The 26,522-nt window shown below is 42.3% G+C and overlaps 1 protein-coding gene across 1 annotated transcript in view; it reads left to right on the top strand.

The window, feature by feature from the left end:
* Window positions 1-26,522, top strand: part of CACHD1 (cache domain containing 1) — a 208,290-nt gene that overhangs the window by 147,021 nt on the left and 34,747 nt on the right. The window contains exons 5-12 of the mRNA XM_060623464.3: window positions 3,473-3,599; window positions 6,463-6,607; window positions 7,496-7,712; window positions 14,426-14,575; window positions 18,694-18,927; window positions 23,169-23,318; window positions 24,456-24,579; window positions 25,396-25,513. Coding sequence (XP_060479447.1) covers window positions 3,473-3,599; window positions 6,463-6,607; window positions 7,496-7,712; window positions 14,426-14,575; window positions 18,694-18,927; window positions 23,169-23,318; window positions 24,456-24,579; window positions 25,396-25,513 — 1,265 coding nt within the window. The remainder of the gene's footprint in view (window positions 1-3,472; window positions 3,600-6,462; window positions 6,608-7,495; window positions 7,713-14,425; window positions 14,576-18,693; window positions 18,928-23,168; window positions 23,319-24,455; window positions 24,580-25,395; window positions 25,514-26,522) is intronic.

The following is a 26,522-nucleotide window of genomic DNA, read 5'->3' as shown; positions in this document are numbered from 1 at the left end:
TGCTCTGGAAAGAGCATGTGGCTTTGGAGGCAGACACACCTAGATCAAATCATGACTCTGCCCTTGAGCAAGTTCATTCAGCATCTGTAAAACGGATATGATAACAAATTCCTAAAGTAATTATGAAAATCGGCACACTGTGTGTAAAACTGGTCTGTACGATGCTCAGTAAACTTTCACTGTCTTATCAAATCAGCCTTATTGAGACATAATTGACAGGCCATAAACTTCACAAGTGGAACATACAATTGATATATTTTGACATGTATCATCTCCCGAAATCATCAGACAAGCAGGCTTTTTCTCTCTCTAATTACCTATTTCTGTGCCTGTCACGCTGGCAGTGGTGTTGGGAGAACAGAGCGTCCACTGTTATCGTTATCCTTGCTCTATATTGATTGAGTCACGATATCGATCTTTAATTGGATTTGGCATTAGAAGAGAGTTGGTTAAAACAAACGTGTCACAGATGGCTGAGAAAGAGTACTTCTGAGCAGAGGCTCCCAGCCTGTATGCTGCACACTTCAACCCTGCAGCTCTCACGGAGGGAGCACCTTGATGTGAAGAGAACTGGGCATCTCTGCTCAAGGCACAGAGGTGACTCTGATACAGAACTTGTCCTCAAGGATCTCCGACTCTGGGGATGGAGGAGCGAAAAGTTACCCGGAAAAGTAATTACTCTAACCAGAAGGTGGGAGAGGTAAGATGCGGGAGGATTTCAGAGACTGTAGTAGCTTCCAATTGGGCAGAAGCTCCAGGGAAGAAGAAACCATTTACTGCCACCTTCACATGTGTCTGTCTGAGTTAGGTGTGCAGAGCAGTTGAGACGAATACAGGTCCTACCCGTTGATAGCCTAAAACCTAACACTGTGCATCGTGGGCCGGCAGGTTGGACGTATGCCCAGCCTTTTCCTGGACAGTGTCCAGCATTTCTGAGGAAAGAGCGAGCATGCAGCACCCCGGCCCAAGTTATCCAGTGGCCCCAACACCTCACTAACTTCTAGGAATGGGGGAAGCTGCCTCTGGGTTGCCTGTGTGGAAAATAGGCCTCTAGTCACCTCCACATCTAGGTCAGAGAGGGGCCCAGTTGGGGTTCACACCACAGTGATAGATTGCTGCTGGGCCCTGGGGTCCTCATTACCATCATATCCATCATCTTCTGCTAGTACCGAATAATGGATGAAATTTAATCAGATGCCAAAGGAGTTCTCAGCAGGAGGGTTTGAGGAACCTTGCCTGATACTTACGCTCTAGTGGCGGAATGATTATAAGGAACCAAAATGATCTTTTGTGGGGAGACTAAATGTATCATGCACTGTATGAATTCTGATTTATTTTTAAAACATTCTCGCTCTCCTTGGCTCCCCTTTTAATAGTCTCACTGTAGCCTGTTTATTGTTACAGATGTTACTTTTAAATGAGGTCATTGAGCTTTACTTCCAAAGGCAGTGTTTGCCTTTCTATTGCCGGCTCGGCAGGGCTGCCTCAAGACCAGTGCTAACATGAGATCAAGGCGAATGCTTCAGACCCCCAGAGAAAGAGCCGCCTCCATGTTGACATGCACTCACCTCAGCCATGGGTCTCCAGGGAGAGCGTGGTCGCCTGAGTCCAGGTGTTGACCTTGACCGCTGCCTGGCAGAGTAGGACGGGCACCGGCATTGTGGTCACGCGTGCTTGACTGCCGTCTTGTCCGAGGGGAGCCCTCAGGGAGGCCAGGAAACTCTGAGAGAGCTTCTTGGTCTGTAACTTGAGGATAATAATTTGTTACTCCTAGAATTTTTGTGAGGATAAAATACGCTGCACTTTCTCAGTGTATGTTTGGTGGGGTAATCGCTGAAAGCGTGAGGCACTGACCATGCTTTAGGCCCTCCGTGGAGTGCATATCACACACAGTGCAGTCAGGGGACCAGCACTATAACTGAAGGCCCACTGACCAAATCCAGCTCGCCGCTGATTGTTTGTAAATAAACTCTAATTGGCACACCCTCACACTTAACGGCTGTCCGTGTCCTGGCTGCTATGGCATTACAGCTGCTGAGTCGGATGCATTGCAACAGAGACTGCTTGGTCTGCAAAGCCAGAGTTCTTGACTCTGCGAATCTTTGCAAGAGTTTGCCGACCTCTGAACCAGACTCCAGGGTGGCCGCGTGGCGGTCAGAGCTTCTATACATTCTTGTCAAATGCGCCTCGCGCTTTCTCTTTGCCTTTGCCCTTGCCCAGACTCCTCCTCCCCTTGCTTTCAGCCCCATGACCTGCTATGTAAGTCTTCTGGTGGATCAGTTACTGAAACAGGGCTTGGTTTTTGCTCAACTGTGTGTATCCTGCAGCACATAAAGCAGTAACGTACACATAGTGAGTGTATAATTTGTAACTGATTTAGTGGGGAAGAGAGTCAGAAGGGCATCAGAGAAGGGAGAGGATAAGCAAGGCTTCATGGAGGTTTGGGGACAGGTCTGCATGCGGTAAGGTAGCTGTCATTCCTGCTGCACGTCAGTGGCATCGGCGGGATACCGTGTACATAGGAAGGGAGGCGATACCGCGTGGTAAGAACATAGGAACCAGGACACCCAGGCTTGAATCCCGACATGATCCTTTACTGATGAGACTTTAGACAAATCACTTAAGCTCTCTAAGCGCATTTTCTTTTTTTTTTTCTTTTTAGTTTTTTAATTTATTTTGAGACAGGGAGAGACAGTGTGCAAGTGGGGAATGGGCAGAGAGGGAGAATCCCAAGCAGACTCTGCAACACCAGTGCAGAGCCCGATGCGGGGCTCAAACACATGAACCTCGAGATCATGACCTGAGCCAAAGTTGGATGCTTAACCAACTGAGCCACCCAGGCGCCCCTCTAGGCATATGTTCTAAAGTCCAAAGTAGGGAATAATAATACTGCCTTCATCATACAGCTGTTTTAGGGGTTAAATGAGATAACATGAAGGAAAGCCTGGATCCCAGTACTGGCACATTAGAATCACTCTATAAGCGATTACTGAATGATGGTGGTTCTGACCTTTCAAGTACCATCTGTGCTATTTTCCTCATTGTGGAGTGAATGGGGTCAAGGTCATGGGTCTAGTCCCTCTGGAGACTAGCCCTTTAATGTCACTCTTTTCCACAATTAGAGAATGTACCCCAAGCCAGCAAGTGTATGCTGGTCCAACAGGGACGAACCTACTGAGGGGAGAGGCTAGTGCAAATGAATCATTCATGCTGGGAAAATATTCCAGGACATAGAGTGTCACCATGCAGTGTTAAGAATAATAGCTTCGCTTGACTGAAGCATTCATTACATTTTTCTATTCATGGGTGTTTTTTAAGGAGCAGAAAGAAAATGTTTAGTGGAAAATTTACAGCCTTAGATCTAGTGGGATTTCTTCATACTACAAGCAGTTTATGCAAAACAGATGCCCAAGGAGCAGTGCCTGCCTGCACCTGTGGATTTGGTGGTTATATTTCATTTTCCCCACTCCAGTTCTTGCAGACAACCTGAAATCCAACCCTGGAATTAAGTGGCAATATTTCAGTTCGGAAGAAGGAATTTTCACTGTTTTCCCAGCACACAAGTTCCGGTGTAAGGGCAGCTATGAGCATCGGAGTAGGTATGTTGACTTGCTTGCTAAATGCTAAGGTTTTAATTACTACTTAAGAGTCATCTGTGTGAAATAGAGACTCCTCATTTACATACATGGTTCTGCCTCGAAGCTGTGATTTCAGGAACTTGTTCTGAAATGATTTCACCACTGAGCATGTGTGGCTATGGAAACGCTAGGAAGGGCAAATGATAAAGCCCAGAGTTTGTCTATAAGCTGTCTAACAAGCCAAAGAAAACAAAATATTCACTAAAGAAATTAAATTGTTGGAGGCGCCCAGGTTGTTTTGAGCTTCAGGCATCTTTGATGAGACAGAAATGATAATCCTTTCTCTAAAGTGCCACCCTACATGACTTCATAGCCTGTCTCAGAGTGGACTTTGTGATTCCCAGCCTTCCTTTCTGTGACAATGCGCTTAGCCATCTTTTTGAAATTTACATGCAATCTGAGCTACTAGAAGTTTTAAGGTTGTCCAGAACACATTGGATTGAAGATGGTTAACATCCCTGCTCTTCTCACGGAAATGAGTGGAGTGTGTACCGTTTAGCCAGAAGGGTGGTAATGGTGAGCTCATTTGTATGACAAGACTCATCAATTTACAGAACCCCTTAGGCAAAGGTACTTCCCTTTTGAATCCCTACAGCTTCCCTTCACAGTGTCAGATGTTTGATGCCAGAAAATCGGAGCTAGTGCAAGATGTTCGTTTTTCATGCCATTTTTCGGAGTCTGAATTAGCCATCCCTTTAGCCTCTCTTTATCTTTACTTTAAATTGTGTCTAAAATTGTCCCCAGGGAAAATACCTCTCCTGTGCTTTTCCTAGAAAGATCTTTGTGTTGTTGGTATGGTTTCTTCTGTTCCCTCTCTAGACATCCTGATTGAAGACTTCAGTGTCTTAGAGACTAGACCAGAAGCCATGACCTTGGGTCTAGTCTGGCTCATCTAAGGAGAGGCCAGAGACCCCATGAACCATCTAATTTGCATTTACTTCTAAGAAGATAGTTTGACTGGCATGCTGCTGTTAATGAATCACCCATGAGGGAAAGTCCAGAAGGACAAGCAGGGCCTTGTCACAAATCATCAGCACTCACCTCCACTTGGAAGGTTTCATGCATATCCACTCTGAATCTGCATTAAACCAACCCTCAAGGCTGTCTTCCCTTGGCCAAGTAGTAATCCAGGTTCCTCCCCTCATAGATTGCTGTTCCCAGCTCTTTACTTGACTTAACTGTTGTAAGTTCTCTACATCCTTTGAAATGTGGAATGGGTTTTCAGAGCTCACAAGAAAGGAACCCGTGGATACAAATCATGCTGTGGGGACTGATTCCCTGATTTTACATTTAATGTTACTATTTACACATCCCTCTAAAACAGTTTTTTAACAACTTATTGTGACAGTGTGAACACATTCTGCTTTTCATTTCATATGGGTTGAGTTGGAAAGGAGATATGCTAGGTTTGTTTTTGTTTTTGTTTTTTGTTTCTTGTTTTTTTAATTCACTCACCTTGCCTGGAAGATGTGCAGAGTTCAGTATTTGACATGGTTGTCCGTGTTGGGATAGTCAGATTTGCTTCCTTTCTGGTTTCTCTTTCATTTCTGTAGCCATCTCTCCTGGATTCTTTTATTCCGTTTCCCTACTGGCTTAATGTTACTGACTAGTGAAAGTGCGGTGGTACTTCAGGGTTAATGTAGGACTTTTGGCTTGAGAACAAAAGTGTAAACTTGGCCAGATTTTGAAAGATTCTTTTTTTTTTTTTTTTTTTTTTGAACTTTGCCTATATTTCTTAATTTGTGCCCAGGCTTTTGTGACTCAACTGGCATCTGACATTTCATGGAAAAATCTAGGTTTTAGGGGTGTCACTAAACAATTCTCTTGAGGCTGACTTGCTTTCTTAAGCTCCCCCTAATTTGTTCCAGCTTTAAAACTGTGAATAGAGACCTCATTAAACCTGTCTCACAAGCCTTCCTATACTGCACATTAGCCGAAGCCTGCTTTTGATGGGAGGCATTTCTCCTTTGGACCTTCCCCACCCTCCCTCCACCCCCTTTTCTTAATGTTGGCAAACAAAAACCTGGCAAGGAGAGCTGCTATCACAGGCTTGGACAAATTTGATGGCATGGTTTTAAATGCTCAGATAAGGGGCCTTTTGGTGGCTGACCTGTGTGAATTGCTTTAGTACAGAAAGGAAAGGACCCTCTTAAGCGGTTAGCTTTGTCTGGTGGAGACAAACCAAACCTGCTATTGAAGGCTGCCCAGTGTGCTCACGGATCCCAGTCTGCCTCACTTTTAGCACAGCCCCACTCTGTACGTCTGCAGAGGAGGACGTGGCATGGGCGAGTGGACCGTCCTCTCCCTCTTGGGCGGTCTCTGCAGCCCGAAGGGCCACCAGTTCCATTTTCTGTAGCTGACTATTGGGTAACCTTGAGCAGTATCACCACACACAGCTGAGAGCATTGCCTTTCAAGTATGTTGAAAAGGCCAGCCCCCAAAGTATTTGCTGCCCCCCCCTTTTTTCAAGTTTATTTTTTATGTAATCTCTATACCCAATTGTGGGCTTCAAACCCACAACCCCAAGATCAAGAGTCACATGCTCCACCAACTGAATTTGCTTCTTAAGATCTCCTCCCAGTTGCTTTAATCTTTGGAAGACCTAAGTTACCAGTCCCTGTTCTATGTTTACTATTGTCTCAAGGTAGTGTTTCAGTGCACCAATACCATTTCTCCTTGCCAGCTGATCTCTCCATCCTTGTGCCATCCCTGGAAAAACACATGGACATCAAATGCCTGCGCATCTGTAGTGTTCACAGCTGTGTAGGTTGAGGTCTTTTTACCTAAACCAGGACTGACCCCAGAGAGCTTCTCCCCCTTCTAGACCTATCTACGTCTCCACGGTCCGGCCACAGTCAAAGCACATAGTAGTGATCCTGGACCATGGGGCTTCTGTCACGGACACCCAGCTTCAGATCGCCAAGGATGCTGCCCGGGTCATCCTCAGCGCCATCGATGAACATGATAAGGTGACCATTACCCCAGTGACCCCTGTGGCAACTGAATCTTCCTTCAATGCCCTTCAAAAAGTACTTTATGTTTTATGATCTATATTTTTAAATCCATATTTAAAATGACTTTGGGAAAAGAGAGTTGGTTTGGTTTTTATTCTTGTTTGAGCAAGCAACTACCGACTCTGGTTTCCAAATCTCTTTTACAATCGCCCCCACCAAGCCAAGTCTTGTGCTTCTTCCTTCATGGCTTCTGGTAAGATATCCAATAAGCTGTGACTTTCACACTGGAAGTTGTGTGCTGAGGGGGGAAAAGGACAAGGGCTTGATGCTGGTGGATGGCTGAACTTTATCTCAACATTTATGAGAAGTGTGGGATAAGGGAAGGCTTCTAGAGGTGTCCTAATCTCTAGGATACCTCAGAGACAGGTGTGTTTATAGCTAATGATAATCTGTTGTGTGTGGACATTTTGTGCTTCATCATTTTGACTTTTTCAGCTCCTAAGGTTTTACTGACTAATCTAGTTGCTTAAAACACTCTGTGGCTTTACCCTCACCCCACCTCCAATTGGAAAACCAAGACGGTTAGTACTTGCTAAGATTTTTCCCTGCATGCAACATTTATTCTTAATGTTATAGGACAACACCATACTGCTGACTTCATCTTGAAACAAACAAACCAACAAAAAAACAAACTCTAGAGTCCCTCCCCATTACCAATCCTTAACTAATCCTTTTCAAATTGGATAGATTTATGCCTCCAAACATTTATTTTTTAAACTCTCAGAAACTGTTCTGTAGGCCTTCTCAGTTCTTGGGCCTTTCCAGAATTAGGAAAAAAAAACAAAGAAACAAACAAAAACTTTCAAATGATAAGATAACAAGATTTCTTTTTCTGCCCTCCAGATCTCTGTGCTGACTGTGGCCGACACGGTCAGGACGTGCTCACTCGACCAGTGCTATAAGACATTCCTGTCTCCAGCCACCAGTGAGACAAAAAGGAAAATGTCCACCTTCGTCAGCAGCGTCAAGTCTTTGGACAGTCCTACCCAGCATGCAGTGGGATTTCAAAAGGCATTTCAGCTGATTCGAAGCACAAACAATAACACAAAGTTCCAAGCGAGTAAGTGTGCTCTCTCAGAGGACTTAGAAACTAATAGATCAAGGATGGCAATAGGAATACATTGTAAATTGATCACACAGATGTGTCGAGAGGGATTTTTAAAAAACCGACCTGGGATAAAATTTTCATGTGTTGTCCTATTTGTCATCTAGGACTAAGATCTTAATTCAGTTTTCTCATCTTTTCCAATCAAAGGTACTCAGCCTGCACGATTTCTTCCTTCACAGAGTCTCTTCTTCCTGCCCCTTTATTAAGAACACAGCCCCATTTATTTCCCAGGGGAATATCCACGTCCTTTTTAATGCTAATTGTCAGCCTTGCCTCTCGTGGACTTAAGAGTGGATGTCTGCTTGTGCGCATGTGCACGTAAACAGGCTGCAGGATTCTTGCCTTGATCCTTCCTTCTTGTAACCAGCTGTCATTTAGATGAGCACGGCCCTTCAAATGTACAAAGGCACTCTAATTTAATTTTCATGTATTAAAGAAAATCTGGAATTAGGATGCATGCTAAACTGAAGGAAAAGATATTTGAAATAAGACACATGCTTTGAAACTACTGAAAGGAATCTTATGTCATTTTCCCTTTTATATTCTAATATCTATTTGTTGGATTTTTTTTAATGAATATATCCTATTGAGATAAACTTAAAGAATATATTTTCAAGTTGTTCCGTATGTCTGCATTAAAACTAAGATAGTATTAAGAAATGCAAAGCATAGTAACTGGCACCTGGTGGTCCCTTAAAAGGTGGAGGCTACTGGAATTATTACAACTAATGATGGCGGATGCCATATTTGGTTTATGTTTGTATATAACAAATTACCACGAATTTAATAACAGCTTAAAACAATGTACATTTATTATCACACAGATCATTCCGTGGGTCAGGAGTTCAGACATGGCTTACCTGCGTTCTAGTTGAAAGGATTTATTTAGGGTTGCACAAGACTCAGTCTAGACATCACCTAGGTCTGTGGTCTCCTCTGAAGTTTGGAGTCTTCTTCCAAGCTCAGCTATTGGCAGAATTCATTCCCTTGCAACTGTAAAACTCCCATGTACTTGTTTCTTCAAGTGTCTCTTCTGGAGAGTGTCTCTTCTTTGAGCCCCTGACTTCAGGGATGGCTTGTACCCTGTTTTAAAGGGCTCATTTGTTCTAATCAGACCCATCCCCTTTTGAATTAATCCGTTTTCTCTCCCTTGTGATTAACTTATTAGAAACCTCAATTACATCTGCAAAATCTCTCCATCTTTGGATGGATGTACTGTATGTAGTACAATCACAGAAGTGAGGGTGTGGGCCATTGGGATCATCTTAGAATTTTGCCTAGCAGTCCTGTCAAGCATCAACTAGCCACAGACCAATATTACAGGAAGGCTGAGAGTAAAGTTCCCCACAGTTCAGTAAGGCCAGTGGAACAAGGTTGACTCCCAAGTATTCAAGACAGATTGGCTAGTTGGTCAATGCCATTTATCAGCTGCTGTTTACCTATCCACACTCCTCACCAGACTTTTCTACTTGATTTCTCGGTCGTTAAGCCATGTTCAGAGTTTAAGTCCATTTTTTATTATTATGGTATTCAAATAATGGAGAGAAATGTTCGGCTGTGGCCTGGCAGTGATTGTGAGTCAAGGGAGCCCAAAGTAAGTTAATTAGGATCATTTTGGGGAGCATGGTAAACTAGAGGGCACATGGCCCATGGAGAAGGCAGCTGTTTTTCTATGCAGCCTGTGATTGCCACGTAGGAGGGCCTGCCCAGGGTTGCCAGATCTCCTATTTTAAGAGAAGCCAGAAATCTGGATTTTTATGTGAACCCCCTTGGTTTTCAAATGTTGACATTTGTTTCAGCTTTAAAACTGAGACCTCATTAAACCTCTTCTTACAAACTTCCCTGCACTACACATTAACAGAAGGCTGCTTTAATGGGAGGCATTTCTCCTCTGGGTTTTTTGGTTTTTCTTAATGTTGGCAAACAAAAACATGGCAAGAAGAGTGACCATCACAGCCTTGGAGGAATTTTGATGGCACTGTTACTTAAATACTCACTGGAGTCCTTTTTAAGCCAAGTAAGATGTTCCTAAATTTTTGCTCACGGGCATTCACTTGACAGCTTCTACTGGCAGTTGAGAGGAAAAAGAACTCAGAGTGAATTGCATAAGGAAACACATCAGAAATTAGAATTGTCCTGCTCATTAGGGAGAGAGTTGAGGTGTTTTCAAGCAATTTAGCATAGTGGTTAAGTATGTGGGTTTTGGACTTTAACCAATGTGAGTTCAAATTCCTACTCTGAAATTTTTATAAACTTGCGAACTCGTGTAAATTATTTGATCTCTCCAGGCCTAATTTCCTCTTCTGCAAACTGAGGGTGATAATAAGATCGAGGATTCCATCATAAATATTAAATGAATATTACCCGTGGTTATTATGATATTCAGTTTCCCGTAGGACTTCTAGCTCTGGCTAAACTAGAGCAGACGCCTCAAACATCTAAGTTGACCTCAAGCCTAGATTAGGCTGAGGACTACACTTTATAGACTTGGCTACAGCATAGGGAGGGATGAACTCATCTTAGGAGCTCGCTCTATCTCATTACTTCTGTTCTGCTTCCTAGATAATTATTTAGCTTCTGCTGAATGCCTAATACTGTTTTAAAGCCCCAGGGTGGGGGGGGGGGGTTTCTAATGAGTAAGACCTACCCTGTAAGATTGTTGTAAGGATTAGTCTGTGCATGATAATAAAGTATCTGCCCCAGGTGAGTAGCTGTATGAACACAGGCTATCTGCCATAAATCATGGTGGCTTTGTACCAATTTGTTCTGCACTAATCAGAACATCCAAAACTTTTACCCATTGCTGGCTCTTTTTCAGTCCCATGGCAAATCTGTAACTGATACCATCGACATATTTGGGTTGCCTGTTGAGGGTGGGATTGGTTGGTAGGTCATTTTGTAGCAGAAGGAATACAATGGTGAGGTAGGAGTGGGGAATCCAATGGCTTGGGCGAAGTCCAAATTTGAGTTGCTCTTTCCTCTTTGATATTGACCTCAACACATGCTTGTATCAAGGCTTGGACAGGGACTTGTCAAATGGAAGCTATTGTGTTTTCTTCCAGGCACATGCTATGTCTTTGCTCCGCCCCAAGCCCTTATAATTACTCATCCATGACATTACTAATTATAAGGTTTAATTCCTCTGAGTGCCTAGGGAAGGAATATCCAAATAAGTAAAAACATAATATATCAAATTTGGCAGATCCGATATCTAAAAATGATAGGACTAGGAGAGAGGCTGGGCAGAGACAATGAGGATGTTTATAGGGTGGATGTCTTACTGTTGGAATGGGAAGGAAAAATACTTGACTACTAAAGGAGGGGCTACAGGCTGCTGGCCTTCTGGCTTTCCAAATGTGGGCCTGTGCCTTAACACCAGCTCTCAGTGACAGCATATTTTATCTAGAGTCATAAAGCTAACTAAGTAAGGAAACTCAGAGAGTTCTCTTTTAGGTCCGTCTTACGTGTGTCCAGGCATTTATCACATATGGTACCTTTGCCGTGGGGTGATGGTTTGTTTGCCTCATACTTCAGATCAGCCTCATGGTATATCTATACTCCCCCAACTAGGGAATCAAGTAGTATTTTTTTTCCAGTCTCAAGTTTAAGTGAGAAGTTTGGGGACTAACAGTATTTCATAGGACAGTATTTACATCATTGGAAAAATATTGACATCAAGTTTAAGATGGATATTTCTAAGCTTAGAGATCTTTTTTGTGTGTGTCAGCCTTCACTTCTTAATTTCTGATGAATAAATAGTACAATTAAATTCGCAGTTAGTGGGGCGCCTGGGCGGGTTCAAGCCCCACATCGGGCTCTGTGCTGACAGCTCAGAGCCTATAGCCTGCTTTAGATTCTGTGTCTCCCTCCCTCCCTCCCTCTCTCTCTCTCTCTCTCTCTCTCTCTCTCTCTGCCCCTCCCCTATCATGCTCTGTCTCGCTCTGTCTCTCAAAAATAAATAAACATTAATTTTTTCTTAACTTGCAGTTAGTATTAGAGAATTATTCAACAATCATAATACACTTATTTGTGTATTAAGTTTTGGTAGTAAATAAGAAACAACAACTTAGATTGCATTTACTTCTTTGAGTCAATTTTATTAAACTCCGTTCAGTTCAATGTACAACATTGATACAACATTAATTATTCAATTCTGTATAATAAAGAATGCAGGGCGCTTGGGTGGCTCTGTCAGTTAAGCATCTGACTTCGTCTCAGGTCGTGATCTCACAGTCTGTGAGTTTGAGCCCCGCATTGGGCTCTGTGCTGACAGCTCAGAGCCTGAAGCCTGCTTCCGATTCTGTGTCTCCCTCTCTCTCTGCCCCTCCCCTGCTTGTTCTCTCTCTCTCTCTCTCTCTCTCTTAAAAATAAAGATTTTTAAATCTTTAAAAGATTTAAATATTTAAAAAAAAGAATGCTTCCAAGTTTAAAATGGAAATCTATAAACTGAAGGAAACCTAATCTTTGTATCCTCATCATTGTTAGGATAATTTTTTAAAAGGGTAACGGTATTCAATTACCTATTGCTGGGTAACAAATTCCCCCAACACTCAGTCACTTAAAAAACATTAAACATTTACTATCTCAGTGTTTGTAGGTCAGGAATCTAGATACATCATAGTTGGGTGCCTCTGGCTTAAGATATCTCATGAGGTTAGTCTCACTGTTGGCCAGAGTTGATATCATTTCAGAGTTCAACTTGGGAAGGGCCAGCTTCCAAGTTCATTCATGTGGTTGCTGGAGGGACTCAATTCTGAGGGCCTCGGTGCCTGGCTTCTAACGAGGCTTCTATGAGCCATATGCTATGGCCCATAGCATAGTGTCTGACTCAGAGTGAGAGAGCCTGCACAGTGGAAGCCACTGGCTTTTTGTAACCGAATCGATTTCTTAATACCTCCCCACCCCCATTACCTCTCCTGCATTCTATTCCCTAGAAGCAAGTCTTGAAATGCAGCCCACACTCAGAGGGAGACAGTTACACGAGGGTATGGCTATCAGGAAATAGGATCACTGGCAGACCAACTTGGAGGTTGCCTACCACAGTACCTATAAAGTAACCTCACTTAAATGACAAGAATAAGGACCTGAAGAAATAAGCATATGACATACTATATAAATATTTATTTCTCAATAGAAAGGTAAACTCCCACATAGGATATCTCAATAAAAATGTATAGTGAGCCGGGGCGCCTGGGTGGCTCAGTCGGTTAAGCGTCCGACTTCGGCTCAGGTTATGATCTCGCGGTCCGTGAGTTCGAGCCCCGTGTCGGGCTCTGTGCTGACTGCTCAGAGCCTGGAGCCTGTTTCAGATTCTGTGTCTCCCTCTCTCTCTGACCCTCCCCTGTTCATGCTCTGTCTCTCTCTGTCTCAAAAATAAATAAACGTTTAAAAAAAAAAATGTATAGTGAGCCAAAGAATCTCAGATTGGAAAAACTGTGCAGAAGTCCAGCTCACTTAATTCCCTCCCTCCATTCAGTATTCAGCCTCTGTTTACTTATCTCCAGTGGTAGGAAATTCACTACTTTTATTTTGTAGTAAATCCACTTGAAGGAAATTCTTCACACTGAGTTAAAATGACCTCCTCAATCACTCTACCCACAAGCCCTAGTTGGGGAGTAATTTAATCTTGAGTGATAGGTGCTGCTTCAGACTGATAGGAGGGTTTTGTTTGGGGGAGGGGGGTGTTAAGGTTTCTTTCTCTTTTACTCTGTTTGCCATCAGCCTTTGGTTCGATCGTCTCTTGAATTAACCAGTTAGTCCTCACAACAATCCTGCAAGGAAAGTACCATCATTATCCCCATTTTGTAGACAGGCTAAGAGAGTGAGTGTAGAGAGGTTAGAAAATCTGCCTAAAATTACCCAGGCACAACTTATAAGTTACAGAGCTAGGATTTCAACACAGGTGAAATGTTTTTACTGGCTCTCATCTTGATGTTTCTACTACTCTTCTACGCTGATAAGTTTTAAAAAACAAAAATGTTTTGGGGCGCTTGGGTGGCTCAGTTAAGCGTCCAACTCTTGGTTTCAGCTCAGATCACATGGGTTCAAGCCCCAGATTGTGCTCTACGCTGACAGTGTGGAGCCTGCTTGGGATTCCCTCTCTCACCCCGCCCCCCCCCCCCCCCCCCCGCCCTCTGTCTCTCTGCCCCTCCCCAACCTGTGCTTTCTCTGTCTCAAAAAAATAAAATAAAAATAAAAACAAAAATGTTTTCTGGAGCTACTTAGTGTAGGGACAAATAACCTTACATTTTAAGAGCCTGTGGAAGAACTACCATCCATTTTAAAGCCTCGTCACCCTTAAACTCTTCCTGGTAAAGCCCCTGAGTCACTGAGGAAAGGATATATCGGGTCCTGAATCCTCTGTTTCAGAAGGTAAGAGAGATCTCCATCTGGGATGGCTAAATTACCACACCATGAATGCCTGAAGGAAATCACCTTTTATCTGGTAAATTTATTAGGAACTTCTCTTCAGCTGACACTGGGTAAATGAGGCCTCCTGGCCCACAAAGGGCACGATGGAAGGGAAGCAGAGGCAGGGAAGGAGGCTGAATACCCGGCCAGGCAGGTCCTTGAGGTGGGAAAGTCCAAAGGAAATGAAAAAGAAACAGAACTGCTGCCTTTAGCTAGAATCCAACGTAACATTCAATTTGTATGTTTTTGTTTAGATACAGACATGGTCATAATTTACCTGTCAGCTGGCATCACATCAAAGGACTCTTCGGAAGAAGATAAAAAGGCAACTCTCCGCGTCATCAATGAAGAAAATAGCTTTCTAAACAACTCTGTAATGATTCTCACTTATGCCCTCATGAATGGTAGGTAGTATTTCGAGATTTTTCTTTCAGATGAAAGTTCTCTCTAAGTGCATGCTGCTTTCAAAAAAAAAAAAAAAAAAAGTAAAAAAGAGCCCTAACAGCGTGCACTTTGATGAAGGGTATGAGGAGAGACAGCTAAGCAGCTTCCTGCACAAGCCTTTCTCTCCCTAACGTTGGTATTCAGGGCATGTGTTAGGATGTCCCTCTCTCTCTTCAGCGTTCTGTCCAACCAGCTGCTCCTTTCTAAACCTTGTCCAGTTATGTGGGCTTGCAAATGATTCTGTATAGCTCCATTTTTTTCAGTTCTCCTTCATATTCTTGGATTTTGATACTGTGTTATTAACTGAGCTCATTGATTTAAGCTTCAGGAAGCCAAAATACTGACCTTGATTCATCTCTATAACCAAGTCAGTGAGCATCACGTTTCCCTGCAGAATCCCCACCTACAGCCTCTTCTGCTACTTTCTCCACCGCGGCTTCCTTAACTATATAATGGAGATAAGAATTAGCTACGTGACAGGGTTGTTGGGAAGATTAGCTCTAATGTACAGTAAACACCTGGAGAGTGTCACTTTCCAGGTACTCATGAAGGTTGATTTTGTTGCTATTAGATCAGTATGTGAAAGGGTTTCATAAATCGGCCAGTCTGAGGAGATAATATTTTTCCTTCTCTCCAACGCGTCCTCCAGTCTGAGTTCAGCCCAGTTTTCTAACTTTTCTGCTCTGTCCTGTCTCTTCACCTGTTAATGCATATTGCCCTTCCCCCAGAGTATCTTCTCCAGACCCCTTACCCTCAGTGTTCATGGCGACCATATTCGCAAAGCCATGTCTTGATCCATATGGTCTTTCATCCCTCCCATCCATTTCCAGATTTCCGTGCAGAACCACGTGGCTTTAGGGACAGTGGTTCTCATTTTAACATGCTAAGGATTACTTGGAGGTTACTGTTTAAATGCAGATTCCCAGGCAGTGCCCTCAGATTTTTATTCAGACCCTCCTAGGCAGAATGCAGGAATCTGTGTGGGTGAGCATGATTCCTTCCCAGATATTTTGTGGACTCTACATGGAAGAACTCAGGGTGTGAGGTCTAAAGGTTCTGAGTTCCAGTCTCCATTTATTAGCTGGTGGCGTGTGGCAAGTTACTTAATCTTTTTAGGCTTCAGTTATATCTGTAAAATGAAAATAATAAGATCTGCCTAGAGGTGCTGTGATAATAAATAAACAAGATACAGTGTGTTAAAAGTTCCCGACACAGGTACCTGATAAATAACAGGTCCTCAAAGCTAGTTGTAGGAGTGAATTAAAGTTTGTGTAATTTTTTTTCTGGCTTGTTATAGCTCAAAGGCCAAGGAGGCTCTGTCTCACTCTGGCTCAGGGTCAGCTCTCTGTTCAGTATTTCAGTATTCCTTGTCACCAGAGTGTTGTGCTTGCTTCTGTTAAACGTGTTGTCCATTACACTGAATGATGTGCTCACCTGTCTCCTTCCACTTTCCAGAAGAATGAGCTGCTCAGCCATGAGCCGTGTCTTAGTTTTCTATGTATTCTGAGCATCAGGCACAGGGCTGGGCACTGCCGAGGTGGGCAAGGATGGCCTGTTTTTGCCTGGGACACATATCTTTCAGTGTTATCTCTGGGTGCCATTTACTCTTTTTTCCTATGGTTTAGCTTCCTTGACTCGTGCGAGGAAGGAAGAGACAGAAGAAGGGAAGAGAATAAAGGTGGTTGGGCCTACAACATATAACATAGTGCACTGAGGTTTTGGAGATGTATTGTACAAAGTGCCTGTCCTCAAGAAGCTTGTGACTTCTTGAGAAAGACGACAGACAAGGCAGATGAATTAAATGCAATGGTAAGAAAACTTACAAGGAAGTGATCACTTACTTTCCATTAGATTCGAAGGTCTGCCCAGGCAGATACTGAGTAAAGAAGCTTCCTCGCTATCACTCTTCTCTTCAGTGGTGCTAAATCTTCCCACTAGAGTATTTTGTGCACCTGCTATACCCCTGATAATCCCACTCTTTAAAAACCTCTGGTTACTTCCCTCTAATCAATCTCAACTCTTCTTTTTTCTCCCTGTAATCTAACTGGACACAACATCGTCACTGCCAGGTTTCCGTCCTCCAAATGCCATCTCTGAGCTTTGTTCATTAAGATTGACACATGCCCTTCCTCTACCAATCAGGCTTCAGATAGGGAAGCAGAGCCGCTATGAGAATTTTGGTAAAATGAATTTATCATCAGAATTAAAGTATATGCAATTAAGGGGAAACCTGGAAAAGTAAAGATCCAGAAAGAGAAATGAACAACTCAGCGTTTAGTAACCAGCCCTGGCGTGGGTGAATAGGTTGGAGCTTGTGGGGATGTCTGAAAGCTAGGAACATCGAAGATCACTTGGGAGGTCTGCATAGAAGCCTATGAGAGGTTGTTGGCCCTCTGTGGCTGCTCTACCCGTGTGAGTTCTCAGTGAAGCATCTGGACTGAACCTAGGGTTGCCCTTGTTGAGCAAGCTAGCCTGCAGCTGAGAAAGAGAACTGAATGCAGATCAGGGAAGGTTACAACAAACTGCAACATTCTGGTCCCTCTGTGTCTGTTCCACCTCTCCAATCAGCAACACTTCACTTTTGGGCCACCATTAACCTAGAAACATACAGGAAAAGGATTCTGGGAAATATAGTCTCCAGGATGGCCATTGTTGGTGATAGAACCGTCTACCATACCTACCAGTCTGTCACTCTACTGCTACCTTAGCTTCTCATTTCATGATGTAGTACATATAATACCCAAGCTTGGATCACCTTCCAGCCCACACTGTTCTTTTTTGCCTAGTAGATGCTCCTGTTTGTTACTTTGCTTTTATGTTTGAGTCAAACAGTACATGACAAAGAAAGGAAATGTATTTTTTGCCTTTGTCTCCTTTTATCATTCATTTCTGTGAGCTTCTCAAGGATGTAAGGCCAGGGATTAATCATACCTTTCATGTTATTTTTTCACTTTGGAGCGTACCTCTCATCTCCCCTATCTCAACTTGATGTCAAGGAAAGATAACAATAATTTGCTTCTGCCTTTTTACTGTTGTTGCTCGAGTAGAACAAACTCCAAGTTATTTAAATACAATGTGTTAAGAAAATTATATCCGTTAGATCCTTGTGTGATTTTAGAAATGGACTTCAAGGCTAGAAGTATACATACTCTTTAGTTAGAAGTGATAAAGTCACATAAGACAGATGAACCATGAAGTTTTCAGCTGTTGTTGTTGTTGTTTAAGACGAAATAGCTGAACATGAGGCAAAGCCTTTTTAAGACTCATTGGTTGAATCTCAGTAGTGACTGAAATCATTTGAATTTGTTTACAATGGCACCCATATGGGATCAGTTACTAATCCTTTTGACTATGTTCCAACAACAATAGCAAACCAAAATTTTTTTAAAAAGGCTTATTAAATTTATTTTTATGCTATAGATTACAGATGTTAAAGAACAGTACATCCCAGTATGTCTAAATCTTTTACAAAATTTTTAAAACCCTCTCGATGTACAAAATATACATTCAATAAATCAAATCCAGTACTGTCCTAACAGTATCAAGCATGAAAACATTCGTAATTAAAATGAGCTTAAAGACACCGGGTTTGGAGGCATCACTAAATGTAGTCCATAATGCTTCCATTGAGTTGCATGAGACTTTGGCAAGTGTTTAATAGGCAAAGAAGTAAGAAATGAAATGGTATATCACTATCCTTTAAAACTCTTAAGCTTTATCTACTATTTAAATGCCGACTTGTTAATCATTACTTTTGTTTTCAAATATTAAATGCATAAAGCTTAAACTTTTAGGGGAAAACATCAAGCCAAATGGGGCTCCTTTATTTACTCATGTGTTTCTCATAGCTGCCTTTTGAAGAATCCATTTGCCCTCTTGGCTGTTTGAGGAAAGACACTGCCTCATGCTTTGTTCCTCAGCAAGAGCTGGTAACAGTGTCCTGGGTCTGTTGTCTCTGCAAGACCTCTTAGACATGGCAAGATTTCATCCATGCCCTTCTTAAATCTAAATGGCAAGGTTATTGTATGGCTATACACCATTTTGGTTTACACTGCCTACCTTTGGCTTTCCGTTTCAGATGGGGTGACTGGTTTGAAAGAGCTAGCTTTTCTGAGAGATCTGGCTGAGCAGAACTCCGGGAAGTATGGTGTGCTGGACCGGACAGCATTGCCTGTGATTAAAGGGAGCATGATGGTGCTGAACCAGCTGAGTAACCTAGAGACCACAGTTGGCAGATTCTATACCAACCTTCCCAACCGGATGATTGATGAAGCTGTCTTTAGCCTTCCCTTCTCTGATGAGATGGGAGATGGTGAGTCTGGGGACAACTTCCTACTAAAGGAAGGGGAAAAGAAACAGACATGGGTCCACCAAAACAGTCACTTTTAAATGTCACCCAACACCCATCTGTGAGCATTAGAAGGTCTGGACAGGCAAGGGAGTGGTCCTCCCTTTCTCTGGTCAGAGGGTGGTGTAGGTCTCTTCCATCAGTCTGGTAGCACTGTATTTTAAACAGAAATCCCAGCCCTACTTTTTCCACATTGCCCTAGCCTCAGTCAGCATAATGGATCTATTGGGGAGGATTACTAAGGATTCCCCAGTATGTTGAGTTGGAACAAAAGAGTAACTTTGCATAGCAGGTGGTAAATCTCAGATGTGTTTAGGACTTAGCCTGAGAGGTAAAGCAACATGGTATAGTCAAACAAAGACAGGTTTGGCATTAGAGGATTTTAGGCCCACTCTACCCCTTAAGTTGTTGTCCTTGACAATTTATTTAATCTCATTAGTTCCCATTTGGTCACCTGTTAAAAATGTAATAATGTCTTCCACATAATAAATCTTTCAGGTTGTTAGGATTAGAAGATTTATTGGTGCCTGGCGTACCTCTCAGTAATAATTACTGCTCTTGTCACTTTATTATTTTACTTTTGTTATTATTACCATTATCGTTGTCATCATCCTGATGTCTCAAGTTACCCACAGTGTGATATTAGGTAAAGTGTTTAACCTTCACATGATTAACTTTCTTGGTCTACGAAATGGGAAAAATATTTCCGTCAAGGCTGTTGTGAGGATTACATGCACTAATATATGTGAAGCACTTAGAATAACGCCTAGCCGACAGTATATGCTCATTAAAAGTACAACCTTTTTCATTCCCTCTGCATATTGTTTATCCTTTCCCCCACCTGTCCCCCATTCTTCTCTGACAGAGAGGATGGAAGAAGAATCTAATGACTAGCCAGACACCATGACCACATGAGATCTTATTTTTACGTTCCAATAACTCTCACAAATACATCTAGAGAAAACCCACGTATAAAAAGTAACAGGCCAATAGAGTATGTTTTCTAGAAATTAGGTAAACATGTTTTTTCTATAAGGAAGAAATGTAGTAGCCTCTGCTATACGTCAGGTTTTTTTGTGTTTTTTTTTAATCCTTCCTCTTTCTGGCAGGGCCCACAGATATGTAGACTATAGAAACTCCCACCTTTAGATAAAGTTATTTCCTTTTATAGGGAAATGTCAAGTGTTAAATGCAAGTGACTTTTGATGCATCTAACCCACAGTATTGAGTGCCGGCCAAGCCTTGTGTCAGGCAGTGATGGGTAAGGCACACATCCCACCCTCAGCAAGCATGTAAGTCTGATAAGAGAAAGACAGATCGATGAATCATCTTAATACTGTGTCAGAGGAACAAAGACAGATGTGGAAACCGAGTCCTGAACAAGCACGGAGGTTTATGCAGTCAAATCCTTTGACCGTTAGTGATATCAGGCAGAGTAAGACCCTTCCTAAAATTCGCCTGTACAACCCAGAGAGCTATGCAAAGGCTGTAAATCAAATTGTGGGCAGTTCTTTGGTTCCGTGCTGGCTGATGCTTTCCAAAGTTTAGTCCTCAGGGCCTGTTTACTGAATCCTCTACCGTGGGTTTCAGTGACTGGGTTACTGGTCTGTTGCATTCCCCTCCTAGAACGTGCCTTTCATGTTTATATTTTCAGTCCCTAGAATTATTGGGTGACATCTCTACTAACTCCACAACATGGGGATGCTGAGCCTAGGAAATCCCATGTTTACTTGGCTCTAATTCAAAACCTCCACTGATTAAAATATCGGTTACTGGACATATTTCTTTTAACAAGTAAATCTATGTACTTTAGGTTAAAGTAGAGAGGGCATTTGGGGATTTCATTAAGTATAGCGAGAGCTTAGCATACTTTATTTGCCACAATGGGATGAAGAGTCTTCTGTCCAAGATGATAATTGAAAAGTAAGATGGTGTTTCTTTTTTCAGGCTTGCTCTCAACATAGCCAGAGGAGGATAGAATTCTGAAGTGAGCGTATGGTCTCAGAATATTTGTTGCACTTTGCTGCTCTATGAAGATGCTTTTAATCTTAGACACAAGCCCAGGGGAGCATGGCGTGCAGGTTATGACCTGTGTCTCCATGCTAGCCCTCATGCACTGCTCCCATCATTTATAACCCCTTTGTCCAGGGATCCCTAAGCAAAAAATCTCCTTAAGATACATTGCTAAAACCTTCTGTTGACTGCTTTGGAAATTATAATAGTGCATAACTTTTCTTTTTTCCTGTTTTATTGATTTATAATTGACATATAACATTGCATTCATTTTAGGTATACAACAAAATGATTTGGTGTGTGTGTATATATTGTGAAATGACCACTGTAATAAGCTTAGTTAACATTCATCACCCCACATAGTTAAGACTTTTTTCTTGTAGTGAGAACTTCAAAGATCTATTCTCTTAGCAACTTTCAAATCTACAATACAGCATTGTTAACTAGAGTCACCATGCTATATATTACATCCCCAGAACTTATTTATCTTACGTCTGGGCACAACTTCTCACATTTTTCAGTGTTCTGTTCCCTTCCTCCTACCAGGTGATGCATTTAATTGGCCTTTGCGACCACAAGTAAGTCACTAATACTTTGAGGGACCTCACACGGGTTTCTATATGTGGGAGTCTATTCTTTGTAGAAGACTTGAAGTATCCAATTCCCTTTCCTGGGTGTTTATAGAAGAATAGTTTTTTGATGTGCTGCTAAGGCATGAACTTGCCATTAAGTGCAGGAAAATACAGGAGTAAGATGGAGAGACACTATGCGTCTTTTTGTTTTGAGTTTTACTTGGAACCATAGGATTGTAGAACTGCTAGGGGTGCTAGAGATCATTTTGTCTCCAACACATGAACAGAGGTGGCGCCACTTAACCCAGCTCAGTAGGAGAGCTGGGAGGAGCTCTCCTGGCTGTTCGATGCTCAGGGCCACGCACTGACCCCCAACACGTGTACGTGGTCTTTGCCTTTGCTTTTCCCTCTCCTGATTATCCTGTTGCTTTTATATGGCCTGGAGCTGCGAGTGGCTTTTATAATTAAAGAGCATGAGTGGGGGAGGAGCAGAGAGAGAGAGAGAGAGACATGGAATCTGAAGTAGGCTCCAGGCTCCAAGGCTGATGTGGGGCTCGAACTCACAAACCGCAAGATCATGACCTGAGCCAGAGTCAGACACTCAGCTGACTGAGCCACCCAAGCACCCCTAAAGCTTTTTTTAAGTTTGTTATTTTGAGTGAGAGAGTGGGGGAAGGGCAGAGAGAAGGAGAATCCCAATGCTGTTTTGGAGCCCAACATGGGGCTCAAACTCACAAACTGTTAGGTCATCACCTGAGCTGAAATCAAGAGTCAGATACTTAATTGAGCCACCCAGGTGCCCTCAAAACTTTTTTAAAAAACTAAATACAGAATATGCAACAGAGAACTTATGGCCCACAAAGCCTAAAATACTGACTGTCTAGCCCTTTACATAACAGTAGAGGAGCTCCTAACCCGAACAACTAGAAATACATTACTTTGGAAACCCACTGTCTTCTTTAGCTGCTCAGAGTTCTCAGTGGTCAGATCTTACTAGATTCTGTATCTTTCTGAGGTTTTTCACCTCATTTTCTTGTCTTTTGATAGGTTATGTTAATGAAATAAAGTACCTTATAAGCATTCCTTTGTAATCTCTTTTCGTCTAACAATCCCTAAAAATCAGTAAAGCAGTTACCACTGTGTCACTTAAGCAGATGTGGAAAGCGGGACCCAGAGAAGTTATGTCCGATGTCATATGGAAAATGCAGAAGGGGCACAGCTAGGCTAGAACCTGCATTTTTCAGTTCCTTGGCTAGTGGTCTTTCACATACAGTTGAATCTTCCCCACTTGAGGAAATAGAATGATGTAGTAAGTGCTGCTGATAATTTGCACTGATCTGGAATGGCTGGTCAGGTGAGGAAATAATGGGAAATGTACAAATTGCCTCTGAAATTAACTTGGGGTGTCTGAACCCCACAGAAGACTCTTTCTCCTGAAGTCTTGCTCACTTATGCCATCTGTGGAGGCAGTGGTTGGGTACTGGATCACACAGGTCACTTCAAGATGAGAAGATGCTAGAGGGCAGATATTAGCCTTTGGGATTCACTAGCACACAACTCCAGTCTTTGTTCGGTACATTCTCTGCTATCCCTTGGATTTGTTTTGTTTTTAAACCATAGGTTTGATAATGACTGTGAGTAAACCCTGTTATTTTGGAAACCTACTTCTGGGAATTGTAGGTGTGGACGTGAACCTGGCTTACATCCTTGAAGACGTGACGTATTACCAAGATTCTTTGGCTTCCTATACTTTTCTCATAGATGACAAAGGTAATCTGCTAAAAATTAATCAGAGGGAAGAATGATTTGTTTTTTGTAACCTGAAGAAAATGATCTGTAGATATTCTGATACTAACAAAGTAGGAAAATCATAGTATTTACAGAAAAATAGTGTGCCTAGAACTGCTCATTTGTAGTGGAACAAATTCTTTGTGGAACACCATGAAGATGGCAGAGTGAACCTGAAAATGACACACATTTGTTTCTATATTGCACTGAGGGGTAGGTAACAGTTATTTGAAACATCAGGAAATTAGACTCCAGGACTGAGTAACACATAGAATGTGATCCTTTGGATTTTTTCTATATCCTTATCTTTAAATTCACTCGTGTTGGGGCGCCTGGGTGGCTCAGTCGGTTAAGCGCCCGACTTCAGCTCAGGCCACGATCTTGCGGTCAGTGAGTTCAAGCCCCGCGTCGGGCCCTGGGCTGATGGCTCAGAGCCTGGAGCCTGCTTCTGATTCTGTGTCTCCCTCTCTCTCTGCCCTTCCCCCGTTCATGCTCTGTCTCTCTCTGTCTCAAAAATAAATAAACGTTAAAAAAAAAAGTTTAAAAAAAAAATAAATTCACTCGTGTTAAGGTTTAGGTGATAGAACATCTTTATTTTTTTTTTTTTTAACGTTTATTTATTTGTGAGACAGAGACAGAGCATGAACGGGGGAGGGGCAGAGAGAGAGGGAGACACAGAATCAGAAGCAGGCTCCAGGCTCCAAGCCATCAGCCCAGAGCCCGACACAGGGCTCGAACTCATGGACCGCGAGATCGTGACCTGAGCTGAAGTCGGACGCTCAACCGACTGAGCCACCCAGGCGCCCCGATAGAACTATCAGCGCCCCGATAGTTTTGTCTTTATAAAAACGAAAACCCAGTGACTAGTACCTCCAAGATATTCTCGATTAGACTCTTGTTCCATAACTTAAGGCATCTTTCTACACTTCAAGTTTTACGCAAGAACACGTAAAACAAGTTCCGTTTCTATTGGACTGGCGAGTTACACACTGGGATGTTGAGTATTGGCAGTCATCCCGGGGTATCCCACATTTCAAATGTGTGATAGTCACTTATATTAGAATCAGCACTTCTTCCAGCATGTTTCCCGTAGCTCATGTCTTTGTTTTTTTATTTCAGGGTATACACTTATGCACCCATCTCTCACCAGGCCATATTTACTCTCAGAACCCCCACTTCATACTGACATCATTCATTACGAAAATATCCCCAAATTTGAGCTGGTTCGGCAGAATATCCTAAGGTAAGGAAAAGGTGAAAGTTATAGTAGTTGTTTTTTTGTTTTTTGGTTTTTTCCCTGAAAAAAAATAGGACCTTTTGAGGTCCAATACGAGTGTGTATTATAGGATATAAAACAAGTATAAAAATTAATGTTATTAAAAGTATCCTCCATGAATTTTTCATAAGAATAGTAGGTAAAACTTTGTAGAACAACAGATAGCCTCTTAAAACTATTAGGGAAAATGTCTTGTAAATCAGATTCTTTGTTCACATTGCCATTAATTTATAAAATCAGGTATGTTATCTCATTTAAAAAAAAAAAACTCCCAATTGTACTAAAATGAAAAAAAAAAACGGTAAAATAGAAGGTTAAGTTGAGGACCAGCTTTAGAGCATGCCAAAAAATAGCTTGGCAAAGCAGCATCCATTCCATTGACAGCACAATCATATACAACATTTTCTTTTGAAATAAAGAACAGATTGGATTTTTTCCAACCGTGATACATTATTTTGGCAGATGGTAACCTATAGAGAAACGGGTCTTTGTGCTCATTGGCTATAAATTAATGACTGAGTGATTCGAGACAAGTTTGTCTCTGGAAAGAATTAGAATGGGAGCGGGGACGGCAGGGGTAGAGCATAAGGAATATTTTTAGTGCTGAGCTGACATCATGCTTTTACAAAATTGAAAATTTCACATTATCTCTTTCCAAAGTGATGAGCTTCATTGCTTTTCAAAATCAGGAGGTGGTCATTGACTCACAGCTTCTTCTCTGCCTTTAATTAAGAGCTTAATTTTATCTTTTGCCTGAAGTATTTCATTCTGTTGCCAACACAGCCTCCCTCTGGGCAGCCAGATAATCACCGTCCCTGTGAACTCATCCCTGTCCTGGCACATAAACAAGCTGCGAGCCACCGGAAAGGAGGCCTACAATGTCAGCTACGCCTGGAAGATGGTGAGTTAACAGGACGTCTTGGCAGGGGAACTGGGGGTTACATTGCTACTGATGCAGCAACTCCAGGGAACTTAGATCCCATAATGTTACTCACCAATTTTAAAGGGGTTGGAAAAAGAGCAGATTCCACAGGTGTCCTCTTTTTTGTTTGTAAAAGCAATCATTTTTCATGTTGAATGACTCAAACCGTACAAAAGGATATAAAGTAAAAAGTAAACTTTGCCCTTCCCTCTCTCCTGCCCTTGACCTACCATTCCCCCAGAAGTCACCACTTTGATCAGCTTCCAGAAAATGTTCACATACAGGCATCTATATCTGGGCATGTGCATGCACGTTTAGTGGCTGTGTAGTGTAATGTTGAATTGATGGACCAAATTTCTTTAAATAAGTCCATCAATATACATTTAGATTATATCCAGTGAGGTGTGTGTGTGTGTGTGTGTGTGTGTGTGTGTGTGTGTGTTAATCATTTTAAACTCGGGTTGTGGAAGTTAGGAGTTGAAAAAGATATGAGGGGCATATAGGCGACTCAGTCGGTTAAGCATCTGACTCTTGATTTCGGCTTAGGTCATGATGTCATGGGTTTGTGGGTTCGAGCCCCATATCGGGCTCCTTGCACTGGCATTGTGGATCCTGCTTGGGATTCTCTCTCTCTGCCCATCCTGTGCATGCTCTCTCTCACTCAAAATAAGTAAATAAACTTAGAAAAGATATGAAAGCATAAATGCCCTCTACTGACATTTTCCAAGGCAAAGAAACTTTCGGATTAGAATGTTCACCACCAGCAGATGGACAGTGAAGTGATCGCCTGTGGCCCCCACTTCAGCTTCCTTTGACTAGCTTCATTCAGATAGCAGGCTCTCAGTCAGGGGTTCAAGCACACAGTGCCCACAGTACTCTTGTCACTGCCCTTTACTCCCTCTTCCCTGCAGAGAATCAATGCTGTTATGGGGTTCTTGACATTGCAGTTGGCCAAAAGTAGAGTGGACTTTCATTTTTTTAACCACCT

The sequence above is a fragment of the Panthera onca genome, chromosome C1, assembly GCF_046562875.1.
Source record: "Panthera onca isolate mPanOnc1 chromosome C1, mPanOnc1 haplotype 2, whole genome shotgun sequence".
NCBI classification, from domain to species: Eukaryota; Metazoa; Chordata; class Mammalia; order Carnivora; family Felidae; genus Panthera; species Panthera onca.
This window is presented reverse-complemented; position numbering and strand designations above follow the sequence as displayed.